Source organism: Podospora pseudoanserina, chromosome 2, assembly GCF_035222485.1.
Source record: "Podospora pseudoanserina strain CBS 124.78 chromosome 2, whole genome shotgun sequence".
In the NCBI taxonomy this organism is placed as follows: Eukaryota; Fungi; Ascomycota; class Sordariomycetes; order Sordariales; family Podosporaceae; genus Podospora; species Podospora pseudoanserina.
This window is the reverse complement of record NC_085921.1, coordinates 5,097,171-5,120,811: the sequence shown is the minus strand read 5'-3', so window position 1 is coordinate 5,120,811 and position 23,641 is coordinate 5,097,171. Positions and strand designations below refer to the sequence as shown.

The following is a 23,641-nucleotide window of genomic DNA, read 5'->3' as shown; positions in this document are numbered from 1 at the left end:
GGTAGCTGCCCTGGTTATGTCGGTTGTGCATGGGTATTTTCCACCCTCCATACATCTCGGGCAATGAATGCCTTGCACTAATGCATCTGAGAATGGCCGTTATTAATAAGTCCCTGGTTTTCTGACTGATTGGATTCCCGTGCAAACTCGCTTGATCAAGAATCTGGCAAGACACCAAGCATCAACATGGCGTGGATTCGAAAGGCTTTGCCGCGGCGCACTATCCAAGCATCTGCAAAGTCCACTGTCACTGCATCGGCTTCAACGTCGGACTGTAACTTGGCCTCGGTGCAAGCCTCCGTAGCAGCATGCGCTGCGGTGGCCGACCTGACTGCAGGTCTGGACTTTGTGTTTGATCGGCTCGGAGATGAAGGTAAGCCATATAGTGGCTCGAGCTATGGCACCAGTACTGACACAATGATAGGCGATCCTGGAGATGAGCTACAGTATCACCTAGACCAGCTCTGCCAACAAGCGGAGAGGTATACAAACTCCTCCCTGCAGGATAATGCCGGGGAGGAGTGGTCCTGGTAAGTTGAACAGCGCCAGCAGCAAAGTCACCACTGACAAGCCAGCTCTCCGGGTACTGGCGAGCTTATTAGAGCGGCCTGCCAGTGTGCGGTTATGGTCTACGATCAGACACAACCAATGGGTGTCAAGGGGTTCGATATCGAACCTGTGCTGCACCGTAGCCCGTCCTCGATGGGTACCGTCAAGGCTTACTCAATGTGGAAGATCCCGTTCACCCCGATTCCAGGGTGGAGTGGGAAAACGTTGGTAGTCTCCATTCGAGGAACGGCAACCGTGATGGACCACATGGTGAACATGAATGGGAAGCCCAAGGATGCCAGCACACTTTTCGTATGTTCCAACTATCCGCAAGACTAACACCATGCTTACACGGAACCAAGAAGATACTTTCAAAGGGACAGCGGGTCAATGTCCAGTCCCATGCCGGATTCCTCGGCTGTGCTCAGGACATGATACCCACCGTTACCGCAGACATCAGGCAGCAACTGCTTGCAGACGAAAAGATACGCAACATCGTTTTCACTGGCCACTCTGCTGGAGGTGCAGTAGCATCTCTTGTGTTTCTCCACTTTCTATTCCAGCAAAGCCCCGACCCATGGAGCAAGTGACACCCCCAGAGCAAGTCCAGTCACAATGTTTGCTAACCGCCGTGCCAGTTTCCAACTGCAAACCTTCCCTCATCACCTTCGGGTCACCGCCCGTCACCAGCATTAGCCTCACTGACATCTGTAAAGACAGTTCCAGCATTGGTGTGTTGCTGTCAATAGTCAATGAGTACGACATGATATCCCGAGCAGACGGACCATATCTCCAGTCAGTTGTCGACCTTTATCGATCTCGCCACGGTCTGCCACCGGTTTTCAACAGTTCCGCAGCAACAGCAGAGCGTGATTCAAAGTCCTGGCCACTCCGTTTGCCAACATTTCATCTTTTGGGAGACATCGTTGTGCTCAAGCTGCATCTCGTCGACCTACCGTCCGTCCAGGGGGACGATGCGCTTTCGCAGGCGTCCACAATCGTGGTAACGACACTCAAGGCGGTCAAGGTATCACCAAAGGAATTTGCAAAGTTGTTGTTCTGTGATATTTCGACCCACAGGAGGAAGGCGTACATTGAGCGCATGGAGATGCTGGCGACGCAGTTCTGGGACAATTCCTCATCCTTGAACACAGGTTTAGGTGAACTGGTTCTGGGAACATCGATACTAAAATTTAGAAATTGAATGAAATACCTCAAGTAAACCAAAACAAAAATTCTATAACACTCTTTCGGGTTTTTGTGACCTCGAGACCGGAAGTGCATGACCCTTCCTCCTAGCTGCCTCAACCGCACGATAAAACCTTACCTTGTTGTCAACTCTCTCTGCCACTGCCTGCATGTCAATTTGATATGTTTCATCCTCGTCATCGGCTCCACCACGGTACTTGAACTCCTTCTCGATCTCACTTGTCAGCATCTCACAATCCCAACAACCACAAATATGATACTCGCCGCCAAATTGGAGCCGCCACAGCCGTCTAGTCTCTCCGGACCCCGTGTCCAAGTCCCCTTTCCCAATACTGTCATCGTGGTTGACGAACCTCCCCACTCTCTTCTTGGTCTCTTGGACATATCCGGATGCCGCACATTGATGTGTGTGCCATGCTAAATCAATGTCAAGCGTGGGAACCATCATCTTTCCACGGTTTCGCCTCATCAAAAGCAGGAATTGTGAGTAGCGTGAGAGTGATCGAGCGAGTGTGTCCTGAAGAGAGGGGCTGCGTATCCATAGGTGAGAGTGCATTTTGTCGATAAAGGAGTTCTGGCGCAATACTGCAGCCTTGAGCTCTCGAGCGAGGTTGGCATCAACGGAGAGGAACATCTCAACGTGGGCGCGGACTGGGTTTGTTGCTGGTAGGGTCTTCAGATCCTCCCTCGTTATAAGTTGTGGCTTTCGAGTTCTGGTCGATGACGACGTTAGAGAGCTCAAAATTGAAGGGAAGTTAGAGGCTGAGTCTGTCTGGGTCGTGTCGAACAAGTCTGTCCCTATCGACGCAAGGTTGAGTTTGGACTTGACATCGCTTCTTCGGTCTGCCAGATACGAGTCCCAGGTGGAAAAGAGTTCAAACAAGCTGAGGGAATCAGCACCAGCTTCTGCCTGGGGGGCAAAAGACCAGTCCCCGTTGTTGATGCACTTGTGGATGGCTTGCCACGGCAATGGAAACTCGTAAAGCTTCTCGGTGCGGCAGTGCTTGTTGAACAACAGCGGGTTCAGTAGGAACGTGTGCCACACCATAATGACATCGAGCGGTGGGAGTGTAAACGCATCACCCTTATCGCCCTCCTTGGCTAGCCGAGCACGCCAATCCAGAAACCTAACGACGGCAAACTCGATAAATTTTGGCCACTTGGTTTGCCTGCGTGACTCAAGAGTGTCATCTTTAAACGTCTTGGTGTCACCGTTGTACCCTGTCTTTGTTTGGCGATTTGGAGTTGTGCCCATCGTTTTGTCGATATCCCCAGATTGAAGAATTTGTTGGCGCAGATGAAAGAGCGTCTCGAGAAGCTCGAGATGAATGGCGCACTCAGCGACGGTTGGGAGTCGTTCAGCGTGGGCTGGTGGAAGCGACGCATTGTCTTGGTCAAATACGGCGGTGTCTGGAATAACGGGTTCCTCTTCAGGGTTGCGGGCAGACTGGTAGGGTGGGTTTATTGTATTGTTGATGCAAATGCGAAGGACAGCTTTGCTGCCATTATGAAGGACTTCTTGAGTGTTTCGACAGGCGAGCGTCATTTTCTCGGATCAACGAGTTGGTGTTTGGACAGGCACAGGGTATCGAAGAGTGTTGGAGAATGAAAGTACAGGTCTCCGTTATCACAAGATCGACACGCTTACCCAGGTAGTAACCTGGGTGAGTGTGAAAGCCAGATCGGCATTGTAAACCTAAGGCCCAGTGGCTGAAGGACTAGTGACATAGCTGACCAGAAATTGTGCAATAGCGCAAGTCAGGGCAGATTCGGCGGACTGGCATTGCTCCCACGCTGCCGTGTGCTGGATGCCCGAAAGGGAATATCGGTGACTAAAGCGTCAATTGAGCCTGCAGCGTAACCGGGCGTCGTGAAACCTGGCACAGCCCCAGAGACTGGAGTTCCCCGCACAAGGCTCTGGCGGATATCTGCCGTCTTTCGCAAGAGATCAGACCACACCACAAGAGTGTTGTTGAGAAATCTCTGCCATGTAACTTCTTTCTCCATGATACCTGTTGACACCTTGTCGGCGACATGGCTGAAGAAGTCCAAGTGATCTACGATCACCTCATTGCACACTCTGTGTTTTCAGCCTTCATATTATTTCTTACAATTCTGGGCCTACGGAATCGGACCGCCCTTGCTACACTCAGACTTCTGAGTGTAATCCCCTACACAATTTCAGCAGCGTTGGCAGCAAGATTATACGTTGCAATTCGGAACCGGCATTATCCCAGAGACTTTCAATTATACTTGGACCGCCTAAACGCTAGCTATGGTATTTTGGCAATTGTCGTGAGTCGCTATAGTCGTGCAGTCTTGCAAAAGCAACGCGTGAGAATACATCTAACAGTGATAGGGCGTGTTCTCGGCTGTTTGGACATTTCTCATGTGGATTCTCCTGGGATGCATCAAGCGAAAGGCACCAGGAAAAGAGAGAAGAAGGAGCAGCCTCTACCTTTACGTTCTTGTTACCGATCTTATGGTGGCAGGTTCTCTGATAGCTGGGGTTGCCGTCAGTAGCACCTTCGTGCCCTGGAACATGAACCACTGCAGCCAACCATCCTATCAAAATTCCAAATTCATTTCGGGAATCAGGGTTGCATACAGAGACAATGACAACTGGACAGCTTGTCGACGGGGTATCGCAATTCACGTCATGGCAGCGGTGACAATGTAAGTGCAAAGGTCATCTGGTCACCAACAACAACTTGAAGTTGAGCTAATGGCGAATGATAGCGTCCTCGTCCTTGCTCAAGGCATTTTGTTGTTACCCTGGGTTAACCTTCCTAATGCTATCCGCTACGCAATCTATCTAACGATACGTATTGTTAGAAAGACGTCAAAACAAACAGATATCGAGCTCGGAAAGGTGAAAAAGCGAGATCAAGATCTGACGGACGAGATTTCCAAGCAGATTGAACAGCATCCCCACTATTCGGATCTGATCAGCGTTATCAAGGACAAATCGCAAGACTTCGTCATCGCGCAGCATCTCGAGATGTTGGCCAAGATATGCTGCGGCGAAAACAAAAGCCAGTGCTGGGCTTGTGATGCCATCATCTGCAAAGTAAGTCAACCCCGAGGGCATGGCTTGTCACGCGCGTTGACACTCGTAAGGACTGCATGGCGATGGTCAAAGGAATCCCTGTTCCGCGGACGAGATGCCACATCACTGGTTGCTACGCCATCTGCACGAGCTGCTATCTCGTGAAAGGGTCCTCGAAACCTGCTGCATTCTCAGCTGCCTTCAACCCCACAAATCTTTCCCTGCAGCATGATAAATGTTCTCTCAAACAAACAAATACCATTCAAGAGGCTGTAAATCTGTGCCAGGGATGCTCCCAACTGCAGCCAGACCGGATACGTGAGATCAGGGAAGAGAGGGAGCAGAATATGTTGGCCAAGACACTTGTCAGGAGAGTACTCTGTGCAACGTGTGAGAAGCCATTGCCTAAAAAGAAGAGACGGTGGTGGATCTGTGGGTCGGGAGACCATGAGTGTCACTGGGCTGGTCATGAAGTGCCACAGTGAAGCAGAACAATACAGGCACTTCCGTACTCCAACATGGAATCGCGGGACCGAAATTGGTGCAAATTCATGTTATTTTTGACTACATGTATGAATACAGAGTAAACTGGTATGTGAGGTACACAAAGGGAGGCTATCTACTATCTTTATAGGGTGAAAACAGAAATCATGATCTTATTGCTGGAGCAGAAACCCCACGCTAAGGTGGGGCATGTCGAGTAGGGGTACTAGGGGAGGAGGCGTCAGTGCGTCGATGCCTGATATCAACGCCCAAGTGTGGGCAAATACGATAACTTACTATAGAGGAGGTATATCTTCTGTCAACAGTCAATTTTGAAGATATGGACCCTGGAACCTTTCGCTATCAGCATTTGTCTTCACCGAATGCTATTCGACTTCTGATCTTGGAGCCTTCCAAAGACCAGGATGAAGAGTTGCGCGGCACGCTCATCCACACAACCCTCGAGGATTGTGACTATGAACAAATTGAAGCTTATACGGCCCTCTCTTATGTATGGGGTGATCCCACCCTGACAGGAACGCTGACTCTTTCCGGTCATGTCTTCACGATAACAGCAACGCTTGCTGCTGCCCTGCGAGACCTGCGCGATGACACCCGCCCACGCCGAATTTGGGCCGATGCCCTTTGCATCGACCAAACCAACATTCCAGAGCGCAATAGCCAAGTAGGCCTCATGGGGCTTATCTACAGGGTTGCAGGTCACACAGTCATCTTTCTCGGCCCCTCTACCCCGGAAACAGACAGGGTGCTTCAGTCAGCCCCTCACTCTTCAATGAATTTCTACCCCAGCTGGAACCAATCGCAACGACACGAAATAGTTCAAGCAGCCAGGTTTGAGATTCTCAACAGGCCATGGTTCTTTCGTGTGTGGATCTTTCAGGAGCTCATCCTGTCTCGCGATCCTTGGGTCCAAATCGGCCGCCGTCGTGTTCGCTGGAAGGACTTTTGCCACCTTCTCTTGCACAATGGTCCAAACTCTCTGAGTAGAGGGAAGCCCGATGATGGGGAAGAGCCGTTGCGGATGTTGGACAGGATGAATCGATCATACATCAACGGAGGCGGAGGCAACAATGCCGGCAACATGCTCGCTCTTCTCAAAGCAAGACGTGGTCTGGGTGCCACAGATGCGAGGGACTTTGTGTTTGCCCACCTGGGTATTGCCTCTGACCAGTGGAATGTTGCACAAAGCGTACCCGTTGATTACTGTTCTGCTCTGGGGCATGTATTTGCCCGAATGGCGTTTTACATTCTGGAGACTGAAGACGTGGAGACCCTTATTGCTCTACTCGATCAACAAGCTGGAGTGACCAACGGCGAGATACCAACCTGGGCTCCTGACTGGCGTATGGTGCCATCCCCTTGTGCGCCAATGTACAAGAGCAACAAACTCAGTCATGCGCGGGTATTGTTAGCGCCAACCCTCTTTCTCGAAAAGCATAATATTCTTGGACTTGTGGGACACTCTGTGGGCACCATCAAGGACGTCAGTGCTACGTTTCCGATGTCGTCTACTCTTGACCTCCAAGGCATGGTTAGCTACCAAGACACGGTCAGCAAGATTGCCGCTCTCTACAATAGCACTGGAGGAGTTTACTACAGGGGCGACTCGAGCGGCCATCACGCAATGGTCAGTATTCGAGATCGCGAGGAGGAACACCTGGAGTTGTGCAGGGGGCTGTTTGAAGAGTGGGCTCGATTTCTTGAGCACCTTCCGGTAACATGCTCAACTGATCCCCCACACCAACATGGACAGTTTATCGAATCTCTTCGAACATGGACCGAAGGGCAACTGGGGAAACCACGCATCTTTGTCACCAGCGAAAGCAACGATCTCATGTACATCATGTGGACATACCTACATCCCAAAGCGACCGCGAGCAGCTTAGATGGACGTCGACTTGCTACAACCCATGACGGAAAGCTTGGATTAGTTCCAGCACAGGCTCAGAAAGAGGACTGCATTGTGAACATTCTAGGGTGTCAAGTAGCCCTAGTAGTACGACCGGTCAAGGTCGAGCCAGAAGAGGAGAAGGAGATCTATGAGGATCTAATGTTCAAACTGAACGGCCGTCAGTCTCTTCAGGAGCCGGGTGAGAAGCACCCTCAGTACCTTGACCGCTTGCCAATGCACGGACCGGTGGTCGGAGTAGAGCATTACGCTGTCATTGGCAGCTGCTGCTTTGATGGTGTCGACCCCTGGGCTGTCAATCAAATACCAAAGGGTTCAAGCCTACGTGTTTATGCTTTCCATTGAGCGCCATGTTCTGGGCTCGAGATCTCCATGTGGAGGAAAGTAAATTTGCAGGGTAGCCAATCCAACGTTTACAATGCTTCTGAAGATTTCGAGTACCCGATAGCCCTGGCCATGACGCTTCACCTCCGTGGCTGTGACGGCTCCAAACTCTGCATCCGACAATCCTTGAACCCCAATTAGGCAGATTTGACGTGTCTCTGGGGCTTTTAACCGGGGATGCAGAGCGTTGCTGTGAGTTGATTCATTGTCATCACTCAGCCATGCTTGGCACAAGAGTGTCGTCAGCGCACTCGACTGGCCTGCTTCACAGCAAACGAAAAGTCTGAGATCGCCAGTCAGATTGAACCAACACACTATATTGCTAGCCGAGGAGATCCACCTCCGCGAAATGTTAAACTTGGACATCCGTGTACAAGACTAGACCACCACTGCAGTCTGATAACACTCAGGGTCAGAGTTAGCTCCCTAGACTGCAAAGAAAATGCAGCCCATCAGTCTTTTACTCTTCGTTTCGATCACTACCTACATCCGAGTTTCATGGGCAGCACCTAATGAACACTGCCCACCTTTAGGTCCCGTCCTCCCTCCTCCGACGCATGCAAGCAGCAGTCCGGCAGTTGCCTCTTCGGTGGCTACACTCCAGCGGTTTTTGGACGTTTACACTGCTCAATTCAACCATTCTGCCGTGGCAATTGGTCTCAAGTCTATCCATGAAAAAGACTACATCCTCGAGTATGCGTACAGTCCGCCCAACCATGATGCTCGTGGTGTCCAGGAGGTCAACTCCGATACCGTTTTCCGCATCGCGAGCGTTTCTAAGATCTTTCCCGTTTTGGGCCTTTTGCGCCTCCATGGTGTCAGTCTCGATGACCCAGTCACCAAATATGTTCCTGAGTTGCTGGCTTTGAACGGCCAAGCCAGAGAGCAAAGCCCCATTTGGACTATTCCCTGGGACGAAATTACTCTTGGGGCTCTGGCATCGCATTTGTCAGGTATTGGTGCAGACTGTAAGTTAACATTCAAAACGAAATGTGACAGAGCTAGATATGAATAGCATACCAACTACCTATTTGTCACAGTGATCTTCGACTATACTCCATATGGGAACTTTACACCATACGGATTTCCCCCTGTTAACAAATCAAAGCTTCTGGGCTGTTCAGGTGGCTTGGGTCTCCCCGAATGCGACAGGACAGGTACTTCGTGATTTCAAGCACCTAACTTGATTCCTTGTTCAGCTTCTGACAAGCCCTCCTAGTGTTTTTTGAACGATTTGGCGAACGGGCTCCGGTCCAGCTCCCATTTTCCCCAAACGCTGTTTACTCGAACGCGGGATTTGCCATTCTCGGTTTTGCATTCGAGTCTGCCACAAACAGGTCTTTCAGGGACTTTGTGCAGCATGAAGTCTGGGCACCACTCAACATGACATCTACTTTTGCCACAAAGCCAGACGATTCTGTTGGCTTCATTCCCACCGATGACATTTGGTGGAATGCCAGTCTTGGATATGCAGAGCCGTAAGTACCTTACAGACACCTTCTCTTGACGCCGAGTCACGTACAGTTGACTGACGATAGGTATAATCTACTAGCGGTGGCGGGTATTATTCTTCAATCAATGACCTCACACGTTTTGGAGAGGCCATACTGCGAAACGAGGTAGGACTGTCAGCAACTCAGACACGAAAATGGCTCAAGCCGCTGTCGCAAACATCCTCCTTGGGTACTCTAATTGGTGCGCCATGGGAGATTTACCGAATCAGCAATGTCACGACAGATGGCCGTCTCATTGAGCTCTATACCAAAGATGGTGGTCTCATTACTTACAATTCAGTCTTTGCTCTGATTCCGGATTATGATCTTGTCGCCACAATTTTGGTCGCCGCTCCACTCGTGGAGAATGAAGCAACCGCCATCGATACCAGGATCATATTCTCGAAACTGTTAGAGTCTCTCTTGCCCGGTATCGAGGAAGCCGGCAAGGATGAGGCTGCGCTCACACATGGCGGAACCTATCGAGACGAGCTGACAAATTCGAGCATCACTCTGACACTGGATGATGGTCCAGGGTTCAATATAAGCTCGTGGATTGTTAGGGGTGTGGATGTCATTGGCTCGTGGTCCGGACTCAGCTTCGTCCCGAACCCAGTTCCCCCAACCGACAGCCCGCTGCGTTTTCGACTTTATCCAACCACCGTACAGACTGACAGCCACGCTTCGTGGAGGTCTGTAGCACAGCCTGCTACTCCTGAGACGATTGCCTTGATAGAAAGTCAACTGTTGCCGCCCCAGTCTTTGTGTGTCACATGGGGGCAGTTGGACCGCGCAACCTATATGCTGCAAGCACAAGACCATTTTGTATTCACACTGGACAGCCAAGGAAAGGCAACGGCTGTGGAGTTGGTTGCATACGCCGTGTCCATGACACGCCAGGAGGAGTAGGTAGCCAAGGTAGAACTTCAAGTCAGGAATTGTGGTTCAGTGAGGTGGGTTCTTGTCACAAGGTGTATGGTATCAAGTAGTCAAAATGAAGGGGGTGAAGATTGTTGTCTTTCTCTGCTATCTCTTGCTCCGAAAGTCCCCAATTTAAACACCCACAAGTGAGCCCATCATGGCTTCCCACAGAATTTACAATATAGAAAAACGAAGCATGAACAGTATTTGGGCTAGCTGCGATACTCTATACTCTCCAAGGCGGTAGACCCTAACGGCCGCCAACCTGACCTTTCGGAATTGGTGGGATCCAACAAACAGCTAGGTTCAAGACGATGTGACACACCCCAATGATCCAGAATGCCTTTGCGTAGTTACTGCCGCCATCCATGAAGCGGAAGATGATTGCGAAGACCACGCCGCCCAGATTTCCACCAGCTCCGGTGAGCCCGGATAGAATGCCGTTCGCATAGGGGTAAACATGCGGGACAAGTGCAAAGTTGGCACCATTGCCGGCCTCATGGAAGACAGCCATGACGATTATGAGCCCAACCATGGTAGGCAAATGGTGGGGATCCAATATGCCAATGACGATGAGCAACGCCCCCGTCATCAACCCGCAAACGTGGATCCAGATCTTCTTCAACCAAAGGCTTCTTCCACAGTAGTTGTAAAGCAGATCTCCGACAACTCCACCGAGCGGTCGAGTTACAAAGTTGAGAAAGCCAAAGATTGCCGCGAGGTTTGACGCATTGGTTTGACCTAGCGAGGGAAAGTTCTTCAGGTAGTATGATGCGAGAATTGAGTTGATGGCAAGCTCTCCACCGAAGCTGCATGCGTACGTCGCGACGTGGAAGAGGCCGTGGAGACTAAAACACACAGAGACTGCTTCCTTGACAGTGGGCTTGGCGATGGTTTCACCTTGCGCAGTTTCGATGGCTTCGGCTTTTGACAGTGAGGCTTCGTGGTCAAAGGCTGAAATGCTGTTCTTCTCAGAAGAAGACAGCTTCTCACCTTTTTCCTCGTCGGTTGATGGGGTAGCTGAGAGAATTGGGGGCTGGCCAGTGATGGTACCTGGAACGGCCACAATCTCTCCTTGCACGCCGTGTTGTTTGAGGTTCTCCTGAACATGCTGATGTCTATCGTCCCTATGCAAACTGTCAGACCAAACACCTTCCAGAAACGAATTCACGAGCAGAGAAGAGATGAACATACCACTTCCCCATTGGCGTATCATCGCACAAAAATAGCAACCCCAGTCCACAGATAATCAGACAAACGAGCGGCACCACAAAGGTGATCCTCCAAGCCTGCCCAGAGCTGTGCCCCCATCGGTACTTCAAAGAGTCATACACAGCAGGCATGATGAAGTATGTGATTCCACCTCCAGCATTTCCCCAACCTCCGCTCAGGGCATTGGCTGTTCCCACCACATTCTTGTCAAACCATCCCGTGCACCACACCTGGCAAGGTACAAACGACCCGCCGAGGATTCCAATGAAGAAACGGATGATGTAAAGACCAGTTGCGTCCTTGATCAACGGTGCCAAGCCAATCGGCACACTTCCTGCTAGCAAAATCAAGCTAAACACCCTCCGGGAGCCAATCTGGTCGCATAGTGGACCAGCAATGAATCGCACTGCAAGAGTGGCGACAAGAGAAACAATGTTGGAGTTGGCGACTTGTTCCTTGGTGAGGTTAAGGTCTTGTCTGATTGTGACAGTTAACTGTGCTCTCTTGGTTAGTATCACTTCTCGCATGAAGAAAAGAGACGATGGGGAACCAACAAGAGGTGGGAATGTGTACCACGCCCAGAATGAAAGCATGAAACCCATCCACGAAAAGAAAAATACACGGCCATGCGGGTCGACTGGGTTCAAAATAGGCACGCTGCGGGCCTTTTTGTTGACCGAATTAAGCACTGGCCGTTCCCATAAGGAAGAGGCCTTCAAGCCCATGATGGCGGTGTTTTTTATACCGAAGTGGTCCTTGATTAGATTGATATGTTGTTGCAGTGCGGCTGTGTTTGTACTCAAGGTGATGAAAAGGCTTCGCTAACGGAGCTGAGGTCGAGTGTGAGGTGCCCCCGAATGTCCAAAAGAGTCATGATATCTTTGGAGAGGTTGAATCGAGTCATTTATTTCTTGGAACGAGCAGCCTTCGATATGTCTCCCTGCTTCAAAGATCTCCGGGAAGTCCACGCCAGATAGAGAGAAAAGAAACATCTCCGCCATTTTTCGCTGCCGTGAACTGTGCGCTCGTGACCCCACGCCGAGATCGTGGCGGAACAAGGTCAGCCTTATCTATTCTTTTCCTGGGCAAGCCCAGCCAAGTTCGGTCGCAGACCAGGGTAGCTTATCTGTTTCGGTGCTAGGGGCTGAGGTGAGAATGGCCATTGGTCGAGGAGGACAGGTGGGCTTGGCAAAGATAAAGATATGCTAGGGGTTTGTTGATCTGGTATAAAACATCGGGTTTGGGTCCGGAACGTTGCTTGATGGTGAAAGCTGTCGGTGCTTGAGGCGCAGATGTCATCTCCGCGGGGCTCTAGGAAGGCATGAGGATCAGTCCGGAAATATGGTGAAGGCGTTTGTTTCTGTGCGTGGCAGGGAAAATGACACTGGCAGCTGCTCCGCCCTCTGACAAGCCGCATGCCCTTATCTTGAGGATTCGAGTTTTGTATCTCCGGGTTGTATTCATGTTATCGGGTGCCAATCAGGGGCTCTCGATAAGGCATACGATATATCAAACTGGCGATAGCAGTACCCCCAGCCCGGAAATGTCTGAAAACGACCAGCTGGATTAGTTGATTTTGGAGTGCCTTACATGCAGAGAGGGACAAAACTTGATGACGGAGTGCATGCAGGATGGCCTGTTAGTCTCAGAGCCTGGGTAACAGTTCTTATATCTGGGTGTATTGTGTCAAATATCTAGATACATTGTCAGGTTCTACCATTCCATTCATCGTTCATCGATCAGCACACCATCCCAGGCTCTATTTAAAATTAAAAGAAAGTCCTCCCCTTCAACTAAGCACAGAATTGCAACTTGCTTAAAGTTAGGAGCCTATAGCTCAGGGCCGTGCCTTGGCAGGGCTCAGGGGCTCAGGGGTGGTTCAGGGGTTCAGGGGGGCGGAAGCCGGGTTCCTTCATCAGAGAATAATGGAAAAGGCGAGACATAAATTTCTAAGCAAAAGGCTATAGTAGGCAGGTACTACTTGATTTGATGGGTTGGTGTTAATATTTCGGACAGAAGTTTCTCTGGGGTTATTTATATCCACCTACGTACCTACCTAGATCCTCTAGACCCTTCATCCGCCTCCTGAAGTTACACCTTCTTCTCCCCGACCGTATGTCCAACATATGAAACAGCAGACAATATCTCGCTTGACTTGCTACTCTTGAACGCATGTGAGGGTCTGTCGGCTTCTCCGGCAGATCTGCTTGGTGGAAAGAATGCTTCGCCTCTCGCAGTTACCGGCGAGGGTGCAAACCCTGCGTCACTAGCACCGCTGCCAGGGACGGGCTCCTCAACTGGTGCAGCAACCATCACCCTTGCCTTGAGCCAGACCAGAGACGGTGCTTCGCTATGACCGGTGTCAATAACGGCCTCTACAGCTGGCTGGACAACCATGATGACTGGTCTCCCTTCGTTCTCGTCCTCCTTCTCCTCGTCTTTCCCGGGGTCAGCCATTGTTTGCCTCAGCACAGTATAGCTCTTATCCTGAGCCTGGCAGATCTTGACGGATTTCATGCCGTTTTTATACCCGTTTTTGAACTCGGGTAGATCTTTCCACCTCTTCAAACGAATTCCTCCAGGCCGACTCCAGAGTTTGCATGACAATCGTAATGCGTCATCAATCATTTCAGTCAATACCCTTTCAAGCCGTTCAATTCCCAAAGCATCCTGGTCATGGAGCAAAAAGCGAGCTGCACCTCCCAAAAATCTGTCACGGAGCTTTCGAGCGTAATTCAGCCGTGAATCAATGAGCGCTTGTCGGGAGGAGGATGCTGAGCATGTCGAAGATGAGGAAGAATGGCTCAAACCCATGCCCCCTGTCGCAAATAACCGCATCATTTGAGCTCTCCAGTGCGCTTGTTGAGAGTATGGCGAAGGATCTTGGGCTGTGTAGGTCCTGAGGTCAGCAGGGAATTGCGGGTAAGGTAGGTAGATGAAGCAGTCAACGTACAATCTTCCAGCATTAATTGCAGCCTCTCCATGTCACCCTTCAGGGGCAACCCTAGCATGGATGCACATCCTGCCCCCAAGGAATGTGTCATGGACATAATTAACGGCGGTGGATACTTTGGGCTCTTGGGCACCTGGTAGCCGGAGCCATAGCCAGAGCCCCTAACACTTTCCCGAACACCGGCAACGTTGTTGCCTCCGCTGCCAAATGCATCCATGTTCACCTTCAACCCTTCGCTCACAGAGCCCAGAGCATGTGGAGGTAAGCTGGCACTAGGGCTCTCCAAGGTACCCAAAGACGTTGCCTTGAATACCCAATAAGGGCTTTCCAAAACTTCGTCGCAAAAGAAATTGGCCAACATGGCCTGCAAAAGCGTATGGGCAGCTTCTTTTCCTCCATGCAAGATGGCACCCGGCAGCCTTTCCAGATTCGTAAGCTGCACAAAACCCCTAACCTCCGCACATATCTCTTGTAACTGTGCTGGATGTAGTCCGTCCACCAATCTACTGGGATCCCGGTGCCCATATACCCTAGCCCACGCTCTCCATGCAGCGTCTTGATCAGTGAACCAAGTTGCTATCTCATCATTTGAAGCCAACGGTCTGGACTTTTTGGGGTTTGGGTGGGTGCTCGAAAGCTCGACAAGTTGAGTGCCTAATTCATGGATTCGACTTTGATACTGATCCTCCTTCTCTGCGAACAATCTGTGCCAGTGTTGATTGTGAATTCCCTGTTGTTGCTTTGATGCCTCTAGCTCTTCCACTGCCGCAGCAAGCTGATGATTCAAAGTGGCCACCTGTCGTATCAGGTTTTGGTTTTCCGCCAACAGCTCCCTTTCGGTGAGCTGAAGTGCTGCAACGCGCTGATAAAGACTCTTGTTCTCAGCTGTTAGATCACTGAGGCTGTCGATCCCGCTCGGCTTTTCGAATTCTGGAGGTTTTCCAAGTTGAGAAGCTTGAGGAGGGCTTGGGGACTGGTGCGGCCGCATAGATTTGAGAAACCGGTCGACTTTCTCGTCGGTGCGCATTGCTTCCACTGACGTACTCTTTGGTACCTGACTCCTAGCATGACGATGCTGCTTCTGCGTGCTGGTTTGCGGTTGTTCTTCTTCAGCGAGGGACAAAACAGATGCAATGCTTCTATCTCGGCTACCTTCCCTTCTCTCACCGCGTCCACGTCTTCGCTCATGGGGACGACGGTTTGAAGAGCTCCTGGAGCGCGATTTGTTGATACTGGCAGAACGGGATCCATCCCTCGAATCGTTCCAGGATCGGTGAACATGATCGACTAGAACAGTGGCTGAGGGAACGATGAATCTGGCAGCTTTATCTCCAAACTCGGCAATTGTGGAACTGGGTGTGGCAAGCTCATCATATTGATGTTGCAGGGTACGATTTGAGGCCCATTCGTGTCGAGATGACTTCTCAAAAATAGCGTCAGACCCTTCTTCCGGGGGAATGCATGCTCCGGATATCAGCTCTCGAGAGCCGGCTTTTGCAGGAGTCGGTGTGGTTCTCTGTAGATCATGTTGCCGTGATTCCGTTTCAAATTCCTGACGAAACATTGTTCCCTTAGGTGTTTGTCCCTGACGCGATGTCATGCCGTAAATATTGACATCCAAACACCTGCGGATAACCAAGAACTGTGGGCTTCAAGAAGGTTGCTTGCGGACAGTCCCACGGGGTTACGGTTAACTTGTGGAACTGCGGGGAATATCTCAACTGGGGGCTGACAGACATGGCCAAGGAAACCCCACGTGCTGGCACTGCAAAATGGTTTGTGCCCAATCCAGTTCTCTGTGCCACACAAGAGGCGACTGGGGTTGATAAGCATCTATCATACCTACCTAGGTACAGGATGTACGCACATATGCCCTCGATAACCATGACAGATACTTGCAACACAAGACACTTATGTTCTTGCTACGAACCGCGAGCACTTTCCATGATAGTGCTAGGTATCGACGTAGCTGCTAGGTACTCTGGGCACGCTTTCTTCGCGCGAGGGTGTGATTCGTGGTGCAAAAATGAGCGGCAAGGAAAAACCGTAGACATGGGTGCAACCGCCACTGTCCCGCCTGATTGGAACAGATTTGAAAATGCACGACGGTCAGAGTTCTGCGCCCCACGATTGGCGGAGACATTTCCTGTTGGCTGCAATGTGATGGTGCCAAGCTGTCAGATTCAGGGCGGCAAGGTTCTCGAACCAATGTGAAAATCCTTATCTTATCTACTAACCAGGTACCTAGCCATCAAAAAGATGAGGTATGAATAGCCTTACCTACGTGATGGTAGTTTAGTCGTTCTGGACGATGAATCTGATTTTCTCTGGGGTAGCTAGGTACGTGGAACTTTTTTGCAACTTCTCGTATCTAGACAAAAGAAGGCAGTTAAAGACATGGCGGTATCCTCTCCTGCACAAGTAGACAGATACTCTGTTCAACTTAACACCCGAGCTGACAATTTTAGTATATTGTTTTATATCCTATAAGTCCTTGGGTTTATAAGGGTGGGTTTTGCCGGTTCCAAGCTCCTCACGAGCGTACAAACTGGTTTATCCCGTCGAATGAGACCGTCTTCGTTCGTATGATGCTTCAAGCAACAAGCAATTTGTGGATCTAGAAACCTGACTCTAAGACACGTTAAAAAGCACACAAAGGCAAGGCTTGAATTATAATAACACGTAAGTGAAGGTAGGAGGGATTTAGTAAGCTTAGTGGAACCAGTTGGTGGATTAGGTGCTGTTTGAGTCTAGATATAAGCAGTTATAATTTCATGCCCCAAATCAACCGTCTGGGTTCAAGAACTCAGCACATATTAATGTTGAACTATATGCGCTGCAGAGTTTAGGATTGAAACCGTAATTCAAACCAAGAAAGACATCTACGGTGTTCTAGGTTGGGAAGGTGCCTACCCATTGTGACGTTTCCCGTCAAGAACTCACCAAATCTAAATAACTAGGGCAGATTACTAATATAGAAAGGTCTTCGAAAGGCCTAAACACGCCTAGTGACATAGGTAATCCCCACGATACCCTTTGTAGAAATAGGCACCTATGTAAAGAATAGAAGCCGCCATCATTGGATTGGTGATAGTAAGTAAGGTAGGTAGGCGAACACTATGCATGTATGCTAAGGGGGTCAAAAGTTCCCTTGCATATTTGTTTCTTCCAACAGCACGATAGCCATCATCGCTGTAATGGAAACAGAAATAAACGACTCACCTTAATACGATATTACCAAGTCTTTTCTCGAATGTCTTCTCCTAGGCATAACTAGGTAACGCAAACATCCTCCTTCCTGCCGCCAGTTGCTGACTAGGGTTGGGAGATCTGAGCTCATCTATCGGAAAGAAAGTGAATAGACTCAGAAACAAAAGCTCATGCTACCGAAGTTGGAAGATGCAATGAAAAGCGTAGCTTTAAGGGCAAAGATGACAATTGATCTAGAAGACTTGGTTGTGTAGGTGTCCTGGATCCGCTGGGGCTATTGGCTCCAGATGAATAGCTGGCTGGAGTGAACGGTTCAAGAGCACCCACCGAGACAATGAATCATCAGTTGGCCAGTAAATCTCTCAAGATATGCCCTTCTCGATTTTTATTTTCTGCATATGTTCATTCTTTAAATGGAAGTGGAATTCTTGCCGTCCATGTAGTTAGGAGCTGGGAAATGACTACTGCATGACCAATGCTCCGGCTCATGGGAAGACGAATATCGATTCTGTCCGTGAAGAGACTGGTGGAGTGCCACTCCATAGGGTAAGGTACCTATATACACCATCGGTCAAAGCAATGGCGGCATGCATTGCTCATTTTCTCTTCATGGTTTGGCGCAGTAGTCTGACTGCTACTTGACACTGTCAATCCTTGGTCAAGGCCCTTGTGTCTCCGTCTGGTTAATCATTGTACCGAAACCTAGCTTAACACATACCTGGGCATTTTGCGCGTTTTTCGTGCATCGGGCATACTCCACGTACCCAGGCTTTGCGATTCAGGTTTGGCAGGTCAAAGACCAGCAAGAGGCAATGGACATGATTGCTCAATACCAAGCTATGCATTGTAGTACCCCCACCTTTGGTGACTACAACAGTCCTATCATCGATCCCTGAGGTGCCGCGGGGAGTCATCAAGGTCTGGACGATGGAATCACCCCTCGTTATCCTCTCATCACATTGCTAGCTTCTACATTGAGGTTTGGCCCCCGCAACCGACACAGATACACTGCGTCTTATGCCATCATACTTGGCAGAACGGGGCCTATAATGGGAACATGCAGCCAGCCTTACCGATATGAGCAGCCGCAAAGACTTTGTCCCATGGTGGGGAGGGAGCCAATGCCACTGTGGTATACTGGCCGGGAGAGGCATGCAGGAGTTGAGGCATATCGTGTCTTGGGTTGATAGACTTTATGACGAAACGGTTCCCCAAGACATACATAGCTACCTACAGGTGATATCAAATGGTGGTCGGCGGTAACCTGCAAGGTACCTACCTACCAATACCCTTGTAATCAACATCTTCAAGGTGATCAGCGATATTCATGTCCCCACCAAGCACTTCAAAAATAGAACCTACAAGGTAGGTAATTCGATCAATAGCTCGTGAAGATGATTCTATCGGCAGCTGCAATAGGAAGCTGATATAGAGGGTTCTAGGTCGTGGGGAGATGGCTGTAGGATGACATCCAGGGGAAGTGGCTTGAGTCGAGACCAATGGTGTGTGTAACCTGCACGTTGCCCCAGTCTGCGGCTGGTCAGCTATCGAAAGCCACCCCATCGACATGCTGGGTACCTATGGTAATCCCGCAGTCTTACCTGTTATGTCCGTAATGCGTGTAGTGTAAGGTCAGAGGTATCACAACATCGGCTAGCGGTCCTGAATGCGGAAGTTAAACAAGAGCTGCTGGAAGGCGCAAATGCAGATCACTGCTAGCCAACAGTCACTCGAGACACCTTGATGGCATCCCCTCATCCTGCCTCGGAAATTGTAAGCCAGCGAGGCCAGTTACACTCGGACGACAGACTAACTGAGAACAGGGCACAGGTGGACGGAACTTGGCAATTACCCGATATGGAAGGCGAGCACGATAAGGGCCGGCAATGATCCATGTCGGCTGCTATGGTGTCATGGGCGATTGCTAGCGGAGTGAGAGTGGGTTAGCACATGTTCACCGGCCGCCAAGTTATCCACACCCCACACTCTCCCCCTCTTCGTCCTCTGCCCCTTACCTTTCCAACCCTCCAACCACCTCACTTCATCTTCGCTGTCTGTCTGATGAGATATCGTGGATGTGTGGCTGCATATGGTCCCGTGGGGGGTTGATTCTCGTTGCTTCTTGCACTCTGCCGCTGGCAGCTGCAGGAACACCCAAGAGGTAAAAGGCGAATTCAAGTGCCCGACTTGGTCTCGACCAACAAGTCGGCGTCGCAACAAAGAAGAGTCAATTTACCCAAAACACCCGGGAGTCAGGACTTGGGATGACAGAACCTAGCGATTGGGACGGTCCAAGACACCAAGCAACCCTCGATAGCTAAGCAAAACTACCTCGGAGCCCCAGAGGGTCCTCAACTGACCAAAACAATGTTTTGAGAGTTGACTAGTCAGCAATGACCTCAGTTCTTCAATACCACCTGCCCAGCTCGTGCGACAAAACATCGGTCATCGCGCACGCGAACACGGACCTATCGGTAGATGGCAGTCTCTGGCAAGTCCCCTTCACCTTTCCCCAGACACCCCACTTTCATCGCCGCCACTCCCGAGGACGTCGGCTTCCTTGCCGCTCGCCTGCACGGATCAGGACTCGTCAAGCTTGGTCTGTTGCAGGTTGATGGACCAATGCGATCGCGCCATAGCGGACACCCTTGACAAGGTTACATTCGAGATATGGTCTGCATGACCAACTCCCCCAAACCTCCCGAATCGTCTCTGGAGATTTGGGATCCCTTCAGTTTGTCATCGAATCTGTTGGCACAATCACCACGATTAGCCCGGTATCTCGTCCGAAGGTTCAAGCGTGGGGAGACCAGCTGTGAATCAGCCTTGAAGTCAGACCTGAATTCAAACTAACGAACGCCACCAGCAAGGCCTGTCCACTGTGAACAACTTCTAGAAGGTCTAGAGACGTCCTCAACCATCCCACAGTGGCATCGAGAGATAAGGTGATCGCCACAATCCTACCACATGCTCTGTGGTGAATGCAGTGCAACGGCCTATCTGGAGATATCGAGGAACATGTGAGCTACCAAGACAATCTTCCGAAACGACTGTGCTCGTGCCATGTCGAAGTTGTCTTAGTTAATATCGATAGGGTTGGTCAAGAAGATGGCCGGCAAGCCTTGAGTCCAGTCCTGGTACCATGCTATCCCCTCGCATCATATCAGTGGTTGTGTTAAGCTGCCACCGTTGCGCCCAGCGCTTCTCGAAGCCGGTTACATAGACGCCCAGGCTCACTTGCAGGGACTCCTCGTCGAGACGTTGGGCACCGGCACCTTTTGCCCCCAGTTACATACAGCAAGATCGGCACTTTGGTGAGTTAAACCCGATCCGTAAGGTAGTCGATGTCTGAGGGCTTAACCACACTTGGCGCCGATGGGCAAGCTACCGGCTTGCCCCCGAATAGACAGGTAGATTCAAGCTACCTGGCTCCTTACACCACGGGAGCACCCGCTCTCTTTTGCGGGGCGTAGTTGGGCGTAGCCATGGACGGCTGAGCAAACCAAAGTGGGAAGGTGTAATATTTGTCCCTCATCCTTCCCCCTGCTGAGAGCTCTGTTCACAGCCGCGAGCTGCTCGCTGCTGGATGGTGTGGCCACTCTCACTGCTGCTTCCCACTGCTGTCGTTCATTCTCCGCCGCGATGTCAACCACCACCAGCAGTTCTGTGTATGCGAACCTTGAGCGCCTCCCTGGCTCCCCACGTTGACCCTTGGCCTACCTACCCAGCACGACGTGCTGGTAAACGAAACCGGAAGGTCGTCTGTCTCCCGTCAACATGGCAAAGATGGCGTTTTCCTGGATCTAATGGGCCCCAATAACCATAAATATGACCACATCCTCCCCTTCATGATGGTCTTCTTTTCTTCTCACCCTCATCCTCAACATCATCATCTCACCTCTCCAGTCTTACCCGGTCCAACTCTGACAAAATGCTTTTCTCGGCTGCTGCTCTCCTGGCTCTCCTGCCCGCGGCTCTCGCTGCCCCGGCTACTTCCGGTCCCCTTGACAAGCGCGCCCCGATCATCTCGGCCCGCGCTGGCAAGGTCGTTCCCGGCAAGTACATTGTCAAGCTCAAGGATGGTGCCTCCGATGCCGTCGTGAACAAGGTCCTCGGCAAGCACAAGGCCGACCAGATCTACAAGGGTGGCAAGTTCAAGGGCTTCGCTGGTGCTCTTGACGATGCTTCCCTCGAGGCCATCCGTTATCTCCCCGAGGTAAGAACTCATTAAGATAATCCTGACCAGCAGATCCGAACTAACCCCTCGTGCAGGTTGAGTACGTCGAGGAGGAGGCCGAGTTTACCATCAACGCCGTCGTCTCTCAAACTGGTGCTCCCTGGGGTCTTGCTCGCATCTCCAGCCGCACTCCTGGTGGCACCACCTACCGCTACGACGATAGCGCCGGTGCCGGTACTTGCTCGTACATTATCGACACTGGTATCTACACTGCCCACTCGGTATGTATCTTTTCTTTTGCTGCGCGAATCTTCGCCGAGAGTTGTAAAGCAACCAAGCTTACGCTCTTCATCAGGACTTCCAAGGTCGTGCCATCTGGGGCAGCAACCACGTCGACAGCTCCAACACCGACGGAAACGGCCACGGCACCCACGTCGCTGGCACCGTTGGCGGTCGCCTCTATGGTGTCGCCAAGAAGACCACCTTGATTGCTGTCAAGGTCCTCAACGCCTCCGGCTCCGGCTCCACGTAAGTATAGCCTTGCTTGGCCAAGTATCTGTGCATTACTGACCCTCTTTCAGTTCCGGTGTCGTTGCTGGTATCAACTATGTCCAGACCAACTTCCCCAGCCGCAACTGCCCCAACGGCACTGTTGCCAACATGTCCCTCGGCGGTGGCTACTCTGCCTCCATCAACACTGCTGCCAGGAACCTCGTCAACGCCGGTGTCTTCCTTGCTGTCGCCGCTGGCAACGACAACGCCAACGCTGCCAACTACTCCCCCGCTTCCGAGGCCTCTGTCTGCACTGTCGGTGCCACCGCTAGCAACGATGCGCGCTCCACCTTCTCCAACTATGGTGCCGTCGTCGATATCTTTGCCCCTGGCACCAACATTCTGAGCACCTGGATTGGTGGTACCTCCGCTACCCGCTCCATCTCCGGTACCAGCATGGCCAGCCCCCACATTGCCGGTCTCGGCGCCTACCTCCTAACCCTCCAGGGCCGCCGCACTCCTGCTGCTCTCTGTTCCTACATTGCCAGCATTGCCACCAACAACGTCATCACCAGCGTTCCCAGCGGCACCATCAACAAGCTCGCCTACAACGGCGTTGCTTAAATCGTTTCCACTTCTGGATAGCAAGATTGGCGGTCTGTTTTTAGATCGGGACTGGAGGAGACTAACCCGGGAGAGACTTGGATGAGGGATGAGGGATGATACACAGATGGGTGAGTCGGGAAATTCTAGACAAACCAGTGATAACTGGCACTCCCAAAGCTTTTTGTATATAAGGAGGAGTGTGTTTACTTGTTTGCTATTTCTCTTCTTGTTTCTTTTACATAGTACAAAGTAGCTCGGTTTCTGGGGCGGTGGATCGGCCAACCATCGCCTCGCAAAAGGAACGGGATGAATTGACGATGTTGCAAATATTTGTTTCATGCTCTGTGACCAGGGAATTTCCAGGTAATGCATTCAACGACAGAGGTTGAGCCAAACACGGTTTGGCGACACAATATACGTTGCTATGGCAATGATAGGGGTTATGGAAAAGGGGTAACGGCCCCATTTGAACTGCAAGTGGACCACCACATGCCAACTTCCATCTGCACTGAAGGTGGACAGAAACGTAATTGCCATCTGTTTGCTTGAATGCCTCAAAGCATAAAGATAATTCTATCGCGGCTCATATAAAGCAAAATTTCAAGCGATAAGCCAAACTGTTTGGCAGCTTTTCACGCAAGTAGGATGGACAGGTATCATTGAACTTGCGGCCTAAGGCCTTCTACACATGATGTAACAGCCTTTCTATCTTCTCGAAGCTAAAATGACATTCGACATTTTTATTGCGTAGGTAAGGCATGGTGTTTCTGCCACCGGCAACATGGGGAGTCAGAAATCGAATTCCCGTGTTTCTTGTGCTGCGACTCCTCAGATCATCGTTCCACTTTGGGGTGGAACCTGAGCTTTGGTGCCTGAGATGGTCACCAAGTGATGGGATACCGCCCATAAACCTTGGGGTAACCTATCGCATGCATCACATCAAACCTTAAGATGACATCGAGATATTTGGATG

At 50.8% G+C, this 23,641-nt stretch overlaps 8 protein-coding genes across 8 annotated transcripts; 5 read left to right on the top strand and 3 right to left on the bottom strand.

Moving 5' to 3' along the window:
• Window positions 1-45: 45 nt before the first annotated feature.
• QC764_213520 (uncharacterized protein) lies at window positions 46-1,777 on the top strand. The gene is made up of 5 exons (XM_062945057.1): window positions 46-373; window positions 425-530; window positions 576-861; window positions 912-1,131; window positions 1,188-1,777. The coding sequence occupies exons 1-5, from the start codon at window positions 187-189 to the stop codon at window positions 1,751-1,753; spliced, it is 1,365 nt and encodes a 454-aa protein (XP_062804026.1). The 5' UTR covers window positions 46-186; the 3' UTR covers window positions 1,754-1,777.
• Window positions 1,778-1,786: 9 nt separating this feature from the next.
• Window positions 1,787-3,304, bottom strand: QC764_213530 (uncharacterized protein; the record flags this gene model as incomplete). Its single annotated transcript, XM_062945058.1, has 1 exon — window positions 1,787-3,304. The coding sequence occupies one exon, from the start codon at window positions 3,302-3,304 to the stop codon at window positions 1,787-1,789; it is 1,518 nt and encodes a 505-aa protein (XP_062804025.1).
• Window positions 3,305-3,679: 375 nt separating this feature from the next.
• QC764_213540 (uncharacterized protein) lies at window positions 3,680-5,292 on the top strand (the record flags this gene model as incomplete). The annotated part of the gene is made up of 4 exons (XM_062945059.1): window positions 3,680-4,053; window positions 4,118-4,434; window positions 4,498-4,828; window positions 4,879-5,292. The coding sequence occupies exons 1-4, from the start codon at window positions 3,793-3,795 to the stop codon at window positions 5,290-5,292; spliced, it is 1,323 nt and encodes a 440-aa protein (XP_062804024.1). The 5' UTR covers window positions 3,680-3,792.
• Window positions 5,293-5,630: 338 nt separating this feature from the next.
• Window positions 5,631-7,565, top strand: QC764_213550 (uncharacterized protein; the record flags this gene model as incomplete). Its single annotated transcript, XM_062945060.1, has 1 exon — window positions 5,631-7,565. One exon carries the CDS (start codon window positions 5,631-5,633, stop codon window positions 7,563-7,565), a length of 1,935 nt encoding a protein of 644 aa, XP_062804023.1.
• Window positions 7,566-8,046: 481 nt separating this feature from the next.
• Window positions 8,047-10,188, top strand: QC764_213560 (uncharacterized protein; the record flags this gene model as incomplete). Its single annotated transcript, XM_062945061.1, has 4 exons — window positions 8,047-8,572; window positions 8,645-8,761; window positions 8,824-9,082; window positions 9,157-10,188. The coding sequence occupies 4 exons, from the start codon at window positions 8,047-8,049 to the stop codon at window positions 10,004-10,006; spliced, it is 1,752 nt and encodes a 583-aa protein (XP_062804022.1). The 3' UTR covers window positions 10,007-10,188.
• A 20-nt stretch (window positions 10,189-10,208) lies between these two features.
• On the bottom strand, window positions 10,209-12,634 carry QC764_213570 (uncharacterized protein). Its single transcript, XM_062945062.1, has 3 exons — window positions 11,785-12,634; window positions 11,213-11,724; window positions 10,209-11,145 (listed from the first exon to the last, which is right to left on the bottom strand). Exons 1-3 carry the CDS (start codon window positions 11,953-11,955, stop codon window positions 10,269-10,271), a joined length of 1,560 nt encoding a protein of 519 aa, XP_062804021.1. The 5' UTR covers window positions 11,956-12,634; the 3' UTR covers window positions 10,209-10,268.
• A 551-nt stretch (window positions 12,635-13,185) lies between these two features.
• QC764_213580 (uncharacterized protein) lies at window positions 13,186-15,896 on the bottom strand. The gene is made up of 2 exons (XM_062945063.1): window positions 14,184-15,896; window positions 13,186-14,118 (listed from the first exon to the last, which is right to left on the bottom strand). Exons 1-2 carry the CDS (start codon window positions 15,781-15,783, stop codon window positions 13,322-13,324), a joined length of 2,397 nt encoding a protein of 798 aa, XP_062804020.1. The 5' UTR covers window positions 15,784-15,896; the 3' UTR covers window positions 13,186-13,321.
• A 4,242-nt stretch (window positions 15,897-20,138) lies between these two features.
• Window positions 20,139-23,100, top strand: QC764_213590 (uncharacterized protein). Its single transcript, XM_062945064.1, has 4 exons — window positions 20,139-21,609; window positions 21,666-21,851; window positions 21,926-22,098; window positions 22,152-23,100. The coding sequence occupies exons 1-4, from the start codon at window positions 21,325-21,327 to the stop codon at window positions 22,684-22,686; spliced, it is 1,179 nt and encodes a 392-aa protein (XP_062804019.1). The 5' UTR covers window positions 20,139-21,324; the 3' UTR covers window positions 22,687-23,100.
• Window positions 23,101-23,641: the final 541 nt, after the last annotated feature.

Bases quoted from the DNA above. Each gene is read 5' to 3' on its own strand.
- QC764_213520 (XM_062945057.1), top strand. From the start codon at position 187: ATGGCGTGGATTCGAAAGGCTTTGCCGCGGCGCACTATCCAAGCATCT. The intron at 374-424 runs GTAAGCCATATA...ACACAATGATAG, and splicing joins TGATCGGCTCGGAGATGAAG to GCGATCCTGGAGATGAGCTA. The intron at 531-575 runs GTAAGTTGAACA...CTGACAAGCCAG, and splicing joins GCCGGGGAGGAGTGGTCCTG to CTCTCCGGGTACTGGCGAGC.
- QC764_213570 (XM_062945062.1), bottom strand. From the start codon at position 11,955: ATGGGCTTGAAGGCCTCTTCCTTATGGGAACGGCCAGTGCTTAATTCG. The intron at 11,725-11,784 runs GTTGGTTCCCCA...AAGAGAGCACAG, and splicing joins GGTACACATTCCCACCTCTT to TTAACTGTCACAATCAGACA. The intron at 11,146-11,212 runs GTATGTTCATCT...CAGTTTGCATAG, and splicing joins GATACGCCAATGGGGAAGTG to GGACGATAGACATCAGCATG.
- QC764_213580 (XM_062945063.1), bottom strand. From the start codon at position 15,783: ATGACATCGCGTCAGGGACAAACACCTAAGGGAACAATGTTTCGTCAG. The intron at 14,119-14,183 runs GTACGTTGACTG...GGACCTACACAG, and splicing joins GCAATTAATGCTGGAAGATT to CCCAAGATCCTTCGCCATAC.
- QC764_213590 (XM_062945064.1), top strand. From the start codon at position 21,325: ATGCTTTTCTCGGCTGCTGCTCTCCTGGCTCTCCTGCCCGCGGCTCTC. The intron at 21,610-21,665 runs GTAAGAACTCAT...CCCCTCGTGCAG, and splicing joins CCATCCGTTATCTCCCCGAG to GTTGAGTACGTCGAGGAGGA. The intron at 21,852-21,925 runs GTATGTATCTTT...GCTCTTCATCAG, and splicing joins GTATCTACACTGCCCACTCG to GACTTCCAAGGTCGTGCCAT.